This window comes from Pseudophryne corroboree, chromosome 3, assembly GCF_028390025.1.
Source record: "Pseudophryne corroboree isolate aPseCor3 chromosome 3, aPseCor3.hap2, whole genome shotgun sequence".
In the NCBI taxonomy this organism is placed as follows: domain Eukaryota; kingdom Metazoa; phylum Chordata; class Amphibia; order Anura; family Myobatrachidae; genus Pseudophryne; species Pseudophryne corroboree.
In genome coordinates this window covers 669447425-669457578 of record NC_086446.1, presented here as the reverse complement: position 1 = coordinate 669457578, position 10154 = coordinate 669447425, and the positions used below count along the sequence as shown (strand labels likewise).

The 10154-nt window shown below is 44.7% G+C and overlaps 1 protein-coding gene and 1 pseudogene across 1 annotated transcript; both read right to left on the bottom strand.

The window, feature by feature from the left end:
• Positions 1-6757: 6757 nt before the first annotated feature.
• Positions 6758-7747, bottom strand: LOC135057394 (olfactory receptor 1468-like). The gene has a single exon (XM_063963285.1). The coding sequence runs from the start codon at positions 7745-7747 to the stop codon at positions 6758-6760; it is 990 nt and encodes a 329-aa protein (XP_063819355.1).
• Positions 7748-9795: 2048 nt separating this feature from the next.
• Positions 9796-9914, bottom strand: LOC134896958 (5S ribosomal RNA; annotated as a pseudogene).
• Between the last annotated feature and the right edge of the window lie 240 nt (positions 9915-10154).

The window sequence follows — 10154 nt, the reverse complement described above, 5'->3', positions numbered from 1 at the left end:
ACCTCCTCCCAACAGGCATCGTCTAGTGGGGGACCCAGTTCCCTATCCCACTTCTACTCATGGCGAGTCTGCAGTCCCGAGGAAACTCCAACCAACATAGAATAGATCAGCGATATTAGACCTCTACATATGGGTTTTTTAATACATAAAGATTCAAAAGAAGTAAGATCTCTCAGAGCGTCAGCTTGAGGTAGGGAGAGAAGGAAGTGGCGGATCTGAAAGTATTCAAAAAAGGGGGGGGATAGAGAGGCAAACTTACTTTTGATATTGTCTATAGACATCCAATGGCCTTGGAGGGAAAGATCATATACCACATGAACTCCAGCGCTAAACCAGGGTGTGAATTGATAGGATGAAACTCTAGCTGTAAAAGCAGGGCTGTCCCAGATGGGTGTAAGGGGGGAGTAGGAGGAGGACAAATTATATTTCGTAAGAGATTTATGCCAGATAGAAAGATGAAATTTAAGAGAGGGAGTAGAGTTTGTTAGAGTGAGCTGATATGGTTTGCCCAGACCCCACAGCGAAGCCAATGAACGAAGCCCCAATTAAAGGGCTGCAAAATCTACCCAGGCAATAGAGCCTCGGGGCACAAAAGAAGCCACCATTTGACTCAAATGGCTAGCCACATAATAAAATGTAATGTCGGGGAAACCCCGACCACCCTCAGAACGAGGTAGTGGGTGCACGTTAAAAGCTATTCGTGGGGGTTTATCATTCCAAACAAACTTCACAAATGAGGCCTGGGCATCCCTAAGAACCCTCTCCGGAACCCGTACAGGTAGAGTTTGAAAGAGGTAAAGAAGTTGTGGCATAACTGTCATTTTAAGGGCAATGATCCTACCCAGCCAGGATATGATATGGGACCTCCACTTTGCCAAGTCAGATTGAATCTTAGTTAATAGCCGCGGAAAGTTTTCCAAGTAGAGAGAGCTACAGTGGGAAGTGATATAAACTCCTAGGTACTTAATCTTATTGGTCTGCCAACGAAGGTCATAGGCGGACTGCAGGGAGCGTTTGAGATCTCCAGGTACATGTAATAACATAGCTTCGGATTTAATAAAATTTATTTTATAGACCTAGAGGGAACCATATTCCTCTATGAGCTGATACAAGGTGGGGAGCGAAGACTGCAGCTGAGTAAGAGACAACAGTACATCATCTGCAAAGAGTGAAATCTTAGGCTCCTGCGAGCCCACTTTCACTCCCCGAATTCCGTCAGAGTTTCGTATCATAGTGGCCAGGGGTTTTATGACCATGGCAAACACCAGGGGGGAGAGAGGACACCCCTGCCTCATGCCATTGGATAATGGGAAGGGAAGGGATAATATTCCATTTGTAAGGACCTTAGCTATCGGGGAGGAATAGAGGGCTGAGACTCCTGTTAAAAATTTGACCGATATCCCAAACGCCTGCAAAGTCTGAAATAAGAAAGGCCATGAGATACGGTCGAATGCCTTTTTGGCATCGAGTGAAAGGATAATAGATGGGGTTTGTCTGCAGTTCAACAATTGAATAAGGTTGATCGCTCTCCTGGTGTTATCTCTGGCCTGGCGCCCAGGGATAAATCCCACCTGGTCATAATGTATCAGATCAGGGAGCACACCATTAAGACGGGTGGCTAAAATTTTGGCATAGATCTTAATGTCCAAATTCAATAGGGAAATCGTCCGATAGTTAGCACAGTGTCGAGGATCCCTGCCTTCTTTGTGGATAACTATAACTCTGGCCTCCAGCATAGTGCTCGGGAATGGGGTGCCATGCAATACAGCATTAAACACTACTCTGAGATGGGGGACCAAAATAGAGGCAAATTTCTTATAATATGAGGCCGAGAAGCCATCAGGGCCTGGGGTTTTAGAGGATTTGAAATTTCTTAGCACGGCAGCAATCTCCTCATCGGTTATATCTTTATTCAGCTCCGAAGAGGCGGATTCAGACAGCCGAGGGAGGTTAGCCCGATGCAAGAATTCCGATATTAAGGCATCTGGGGGACCGGAGCCTGAGTCAGCTGAGTTTAAATTATAGAGTTTAGAGCAATTGTCCCGGAACACCTTATTTATGGCATCTGGGGCATGCTTGACCCCGCCAGACTCGGTATGTACTGCCAGAATATTATTCCGTAATCTCTGCACTCTTAGGCGGGAAGCCAAGATTCTATCAGCTTTGTCTCCCTTCTCGTAGAAGGTCTGATTCAGCCTCTGGAGAGACTTTGCCGTACGCTCTGACAGAGAGAGCGAGATCGCAGATCTCGCCTCCAGCAAGACCTCTAAGTTGGCAGGGGTAGGGGAGAGTTTATGTTGTCGTTCAAGAGTCTGGAGTTTAGTGGAAAGAGAGAAAAGCTAGCTTCCTGAGTCTTTTTGAACCTAGATGCCTGGCTAATCAAATGCCCGCGTAAAACAGCCTTATGTGCTTCCCATAAGGTAATAGGCGAGGTCTCCGGAAGGTCGTTGAGCAGAAAATATTCAATGAGACAGCCTTTAATCTGGCTAGTGACTTCCGGACTATGCAATAATGGAGTCGTTCAACCGCCAAGAGGCAGGAGGGGGACAGGGGGCCATAGAATGGAGATCAACAGTAATCGGGCAATGGTCAGACCATATCATAGGGAGTACACGAGTAGATTTAAGTTTAAAGGACAGGTATCGGCTGACTAGGATCATGTCTATCCTAGAATAGGACTTATGGACAGGGGAAAAATAGGTATAGTCCCTGGTCAGTGGATCAGTTAATCTGTATGAGTCAAATAGTAATTGGAGTTTCAAAAGATCTAGTAGTGCGATTGATTCTGGGGATGGGCGTTTAGGGATAGAAGGGGAAGGAGAAGGAGGGGAGGATCTATCCAACGTGGCATCAAGAACCTCATTAAAATCGCCTGCTACTATGACTTCCCCCTATAAAGTCTAGTCAAATGCGAATTCAGACTCCTAAAGAAGGCAGCCTGGTTTTGGTTCAGAGCGTAAACATTCACAAGAGTACATAAAACATTATTCAGTTTCCCAATAAGAATGAGCCATCTACCCGATTTATCTACATGACTGTCCACCAATTCAAACGTGAGGTGGGCAGCTAACAAGATGGAAACCCCACTTTTTTTGCGTGAAGCATCACAAGCATGAAACATAAAGGGGTAGGATTTAGACTTTAAGTCTGGGTGAAGGGATTTCTTAAAGTGGGTTTCTTGTAAAAAAAACTATATCACCCATGGCCTGTTTAAGGGAGAGAAAAAGTTTGGTGCGTTTGGTAGGGCTGTTCAAACCTTTAACATTATGTGAATAGATCCTAAGAGCCATGATAAACGAATCTGCGGAACGCCTCATATCCTCCCTCCGGACACCGCATCTCTGCAACAAACCAAATTATAATCATCGTAAGAAGACATGGCAATCGGCTTGCATCAGTATACATCTGGACAAGAAAAGAGAGACAAAGGGACAGAGAAACAAAACTCAGGAAAAGTAGGGAAGAGGGGAAGGTTGGGGACCAGAAGAAACCACATCTGGTCTAACGTGCTGGTCAGGAAACAACAGGAAAGGGTCATCTAAGTGACAGCAACCGGACTCGGGTATAAGACCCAACTATGGGGACGCGGCCCGACCGGGCCAGGTACATTGAGAACAGCGGACACTGATTATCATGTGTCCTGAGTCTAGGGACCAATGTTAAAGTGAAAAAGGATTGGACAGAACTTCTTAGGTCCTACTACCGGAAAGGGTAACCAATAGCATATAAGTAACTACCCAGGGCTGCAACAAATATTGGACCGGGCAGAGGATAGCACTAACAAACAATAATATAAAGAGTGACAATACTAGTACAGAGAGGAACATTTCCGGTAAGGGGAACCCCTCCTACACCCACCCAGCATTCACAAATACAATGAGAAAAGCTGAAAATCTAGGTATATATGCCAGATACGGGGAAAACAGGTCCAGTAGTCAAAACGTAAGAAAAGAAAAAGAACATCTCAACAATATATGCATGTGCAGAAACAGCAGAATACAGGGTTAAACTGTAATTAAACACATAAGGCATCAGATGGGAGGGCCAGCAGAGGCAGACTTCCGAGCAGAGGGTACTCTCGTCCAGTCTCGGTTCAAAGAGCGCCTGGGAGTGGTAGTCAACTCTATGGAGGGGGCCTCGCACGCCCGCTTCGGAGACTCAGATAAGGCCGATGGAGGGAAGAGACCCAGGTTACGCAGGAGTCCTTTAACTTCAGCCAGATCCCTAGCCGAGTGAAGGTGGTTATGATGCCACACCAGGATGCGAAAGGGGAATCCCCATCTGTAGCGAATGCCATTGTCCCGAAGAACCGAAGTAATGGGTCTGAATTTCTTTCTTTTAAGCAGGGTGGTAGGTGCAATATCCTGGAATAGTTGGAGAGAGTGCCCCAGGAATTCTAGCTTGGAGAGCTTCCTAGCCTCTCTAAGAATGTCCTCTTTAGCCGAATAGTAGTGGCAATGCAGAATGGCATCTCTGAGCTGAGCTGAATCCTGGGATCGAGGGCGGAGAGCCCTATGAGCCCTATCCAACAGGAGATGGTCTTCCGGTGTTGATGGTGAAAGGTGCACAAACAGTTTCTAAAGGTAATCGTGGAGGGATGTCATATCAACGTCCTCAGGGATACCTCTGACGCAGAGATTATTCCGTTGCGCCCTGTTGTCTTGATCTTCTTGGCGTTCCAGGAGTAACTGCATTTCCTGTTTCATGCCATGAATGTCATCCCCCATTCCGTGTTGGAAAGCAACTACGTCATCCATTTTGGACTCTAAGTGCTCAGTTCTGTCCCCAAGGTCGGTAAAGTCGGCCTTAAGAGAGGCAATTTCCGTATGTACCTCCGCCTGCACAGATTTCCTTGTCTCCTGAATTTCATTGAAAAGCAGTTGTAGGTCTTTCCGGGTCAATGGGGAGTGATCTGAATCCTCCGAATGCGATATTTCAGGCAGCGGGGGAGACCCTTGGCCCGGGGATTTAGCATTGGAGTAGGCAAATTTTTTAATGCTCTGACTCAAGTCCGCACTGTGTTGCTTTTTGTTACTTCTGGGCATGATGGAACGTACGGGCAGAACAGCGGGAGAAGATCACTGTGTTACAGAGCTGGAAAAGATTCGGTAGTAGGAAAAGTATACTGTAATTATCAGGACATAAATATCAATGAGAGAAAGTCCCAAGACTCAGGGCATGTGCCAATGGCTCACATAGTAAGAAAAATAGGTTCTCTCAGGCAGCTGCAATCAAACAATAAAGCCACTAGTAAATGGAGCTCCTGCAACAGTGATCATAGGTGAAACAAGACATCCAAGGTAAAGAGGAGAGAAAAAAGAAAAAAAAAACACAGTAGTGGCACTCTCGGCTTTAAGGGGCTGAACCCCAGGGGTCCCCCCTGACCTCTATTACTGCCACCAAGTGTGAACTGGCCCCCCACTGCAGTAGAAACATGAGGTACATACAGGCAGTATCCGGAGTGACGTGCTAATGCAGCCATGTAGACAGTCTCCTGCTCCACATACCCACAATAAATTCTTCTGGGGGGCGTAATTGAAGGTCCAGCAGGTGGTGGGTCCCAGCCACGGGCCAGCCAACAGCCAGGGTACCCCACCCCTACCTCCAAGTGCTGGGGGAAGCAGAGACCCCCGGGCTCCGGATCCAAGATGGCCGCCGGCACGAGCCTATATCCACAGGCCCCGCACTCAGGTCCCCCCGGGTGTCAGAGGCCGGGAGACAGTCAGTGCCGGGCCAGCAGGGCAGGGGAGAGCTCCGTCAGGCCAGCTGCTGCTATGGGACGTCCGATCGGGGGCCTCCGGAGACCAGCGGCGATTGCCGCGTCAACCGCCGTCCCCATCCCGTCAGGCGGAAGCAGACCTCAGCAGGCACAGAGGCCACGGAGCCCGCCGATCCAGGCGCTCACTGAGGTCACAGACGAAGCGGGGATGAGAGGAGTGGTGCCGGGAACGGTGAGTGGTGGTCATGTGGGGCGGTCAGAACGGATCCTCACACTGCATCTACGGTGGGGTTCATCTCTTCCGGGTCCCAGCTGAAATCTAGACCCCGGCTTCTACCAGGCGCACAGGCCCCAACCCGCAAGGAGGCAGGAGGCCCCCTCCGGCTCCGGGACCTGACACACCGAGGGCAGGGGCAATATGTGGGGTATAAAGGGACACCAATAAGAGCTGCAATGAGGGTCACAGAAGGCTCTAAATAAGCAAGATCTCGGAGCTGCACTCAGGCACGTCCGTCCAGCTTGCCTGCCAGGCCACTCCCCCATAAACATGATTTTCAAAGCAACTGTGTGCAATACATCGCAGTTGCAATAGCTACGGGTATGGGTCATTTGGTCAACAAGACTTAGATCGACAGTCATTAGATCGACCACTATTGGTCGACATGCATTAGGTCGACAGGGTCACTAGGTTGACATGGTCATTAGGTCGACATGAACAAGGTTGACATGGAAAAAGGTTGACCTGAGGTTTTTTTGCTTTTTTGGGTGTCGTTTTCTTCGTAAAAGTGACGGGAAACCCCTATTAGTGCACTGTGTCTCCTTGCATGGCTTCGGGCAAGGTTACCATTCCCGATTGTAGTCCACGTGGATCGTAAAGTATGAAAAAGGTCAAAAAAATTAAGACCTAATGACTGTCGACCTAAGTCTTGTCAACCAAATGACCATAAACCATAGCTACTGTACCTTTGTGCAAAGAATGGCAATGTCTGCATTATGTAATATTGTCAGATTGTTTGTACACATTGATATATGTTTATTTTATTTAGTACAGTAGTTTATTGTTACAGTTTTTATTTGCAGAACATGACAATTGAGATATTGCTTTTTACAGACACCAAAATTGCTCTTAGATTTTGCCAAAGCCTTTTGAAATTCTTTATTTTTTAAACTGTATATAAAAGGATTTAGCATAGGAACCAACACAACGTACAAAAGAGCAAAATACATGTCTTCTTCTGGAGAATAATTGGATGTGGGCCTCATGTGCAAAGATATTAATGTTCCATAATACATAATGACACAGGTCAGATGTGATGTACAGGTAGAGAAAGCTTTAATCTGACCTTCTGACGACTTTATCTTCAATATAGAGGAAATAATAAAGCTATAGGATAATATTATAAGCAGGAATGTAGTAAATGCCATTAAGGTCCCATCAATGTAAGTTAAAGTTTCCACCTCTGATACATCACTGCAGGAGATCTGTAATAATGGCAAAATATCACAGAAAAAATGGTTTATTAAATGAGAAGAACAAAAGGACATCCTAGAGATAAGGACAGTGTGTACGATTGAGTCATAAAAACCAACAACCCATGCTATAGCCGACAGGTAAGCAGTGCGTCTTAAACTCATGAGGACAACATAATGAAGTGGGTGACAGATTGCCACATAACGATCATACGCCATGGCGGCAAGTAAGTTGACCTCCGTTCCAGCCCAAAAAAGAAAGAGAAACATTTGTATCATACATCCTGTAAATGAGATTACATTGTATTGTGTAATTAGCATGTTTAATAATTTAGGTAGAGTAATGGAGGTAGAAGCAATGTCAATTATAGACAGGTTTAAAAGGAAAATATACATAGGAGTATGAAGGTGAGAATCCTCACAAATCACTGTAATGATGGTGACATTCCCACAGATAATGATGACATAGGCCAGTAAAATAAGTAGGAATAATGGCAATGATTCAGACAAACCTTTGAAAAAAAAATCTGTAGTATTGAGCTGATGTGTTGTATTCATTTCTTTAAAAACAGAGAAATTATTAATATTTTGTATATTAATAAACACGGTAAATGTATTGCTGTCTATAGAAGGTAGTACACATAAAGGAAGAGGCAACGCTAATATTTAAAATTAGGGGAAATTGTATCAAACTTTGGAGAGAGGTACTGGTGTTAGCGCCGGGAGGCATGCGTCCCAGCCGTTGCTTAGGATCCGGGACGCCGCACCTCCCCCCAGCCCGGCACCTAGCAACAGGCTGATGCCGGGTGCTGGGGGCCGCTGCATTCCTTGGCAACTTGGACGCCGGAAACAGAAGGCATTCCCCGTTGCTTAAGTTCTATAGATACGTACAGCAGGGCAAATGCACAGTGTTTTATTAATGAGACTGCTGGATTCTATTTGGTGTTAGCACCATTTATATTCCCTTGCTGGCCTCACCCAAGTTTCTGGTTATAGTTCCTGCTCTTGTGAGAATCTGTCAGCTCCTGTGAGAACCTGTTTAGCCTGTAATTCCGAGACCCTGCCTGACTGACTTCCCGATCTCATCCAGCGAGCCTTGTATTCAGGTTTTGTAGTGGAGTTTCCAGAAAGGCTCTAACTTGCCTTCATTTCTTTATTATATCTTGTGCATTGTTGCATGTATTTACAGTCTAGTTGCTTATAATATCTTTGGGCATTGTTGCTTTAATATTTATTAAGTTGCTTATTACATCTTATGCATTGTTGCATGTGTTTAGTGATTTATTTTGTTTATATTCCAACCTGTGCATTGTTGCACGTGTGTGCATTTCTCATTTATCCCTCAGTCTGTGTCTTAGCACAGTAGTAAGGTTGTGTAAGGTGATGTCTCACTGTACTGCATTTACTCCTGCCCAGCCTCCGATAGTCACCTTGTATATACATAAAACCTGGGGGCATCTGAGTACGGTGAGGACCTAATCCACCTTGGAAAGGTGGCTGCTATAGGTGAAGTCTTTGGCTGCAGGAGACTAAAAGACTGCTGGGCAGTAGGTAATTGCATGAGCGTTAAAAGGAACCACCAGTAAACCTACGGAACTGAGTGTCAACATAACAACTGTTCCAACAAATCAGCTCCCTAACTGCCATTTTTCAAACAAAACCTATAAATCATGGGACAATTATCCTCTCGTCACTTAGAAAAAAAGCCAAAAATCCAGCAAAACAAGATGCAACAGCAGCTCTCTGTGACAAAATTGGATTTAACTCTGTGCAGGTGGTTCGTGTTCCAATTTTGGTTTTGGATTCAGTTTTGGATTTCAGTTATGGATTTATTCTAAAAATTGACAAAAGCTAAAATCACATAATTTGGTCCTTTTTCTGTCCCTAGAGAATTATTAACCTCAAAATGATAAATTTCCACTCATTTCCAGTCATTTTTGACCACCTCAAAGCTCACAATATTGTTTTCATCCACTTTAGGCCAAAGGCAAGCTGGCTGGTTACTAAGCGACAGAACAGCATCCCAAACACATGGCAGTTTATAGCACATGCTAAGAAATTGGTAAATCTGCACAGAATACTGTATAAATAATATCTATAATAATTTAGTAATCAGTTAAACCAACATTATGCTTACTAAACAAATAAATTCAGCAATGGGTTGGTGGTGCTCCCGGAGAATAGTTCGGTAAACTATGTGGAAAAGGGTGGTCTTAAGAAAGAACAAAAGACAAAAGCAGCTATATGCCTTTTCCAGGGCACGCTTTGAAAAATTATATATATAAGAAAGTGATGAAATTATGAAAATATGAGTAAATTAATACTTAACTTTTATTAAGATATACTCGATAAAAAGGGAGAAGGCGAATGTAAATAATTGCTTCAAATTTTGGGGCGATAAAAATGTAGAGAGGCGAAAATATGTTTACTCCCTTAATGATCCAAAAATTACTCCAATATTGGATTGAAAAGATCTTTGTGGGAGTATACCTGCTCCAATAGGTTCAGCTATCCCATGTCAGAATATCAGAACTAAATAATAAAGAAAATTCAATGTCTGGGACCGCACAGAAAGCTGGAAAGACTCAAATGGTAGGAGAATAAAATACCTACGGTACCTAGTATTCCCTGGTGGTCTCCCAACCGGGTACTGACCAGGCCCTGCAGTGTATGGCTTCCAAGATCAGACGAGATTGGGCATACTCAGTGCGGTTTGACCGTAGGTGAGTAAATCTCCAGCATGTATAATCAATTCCAGTGTGCGGTTACCCCCGGCAGATCTTATAAGTATGATAGTCTGACAGGGAATAATCCCCTGAATAAAATAGGAATGATTCAGTGTGTTGGAAAAAACCCCCACCGTATTCTGATGGGTGTTTAGTTGCCCCCCAAAAAAAGAAAAAAAAATATATATATATATTTTTTTTTACTGTTGTATCATATTTGTGCAGAGAGCAAAAAGTAA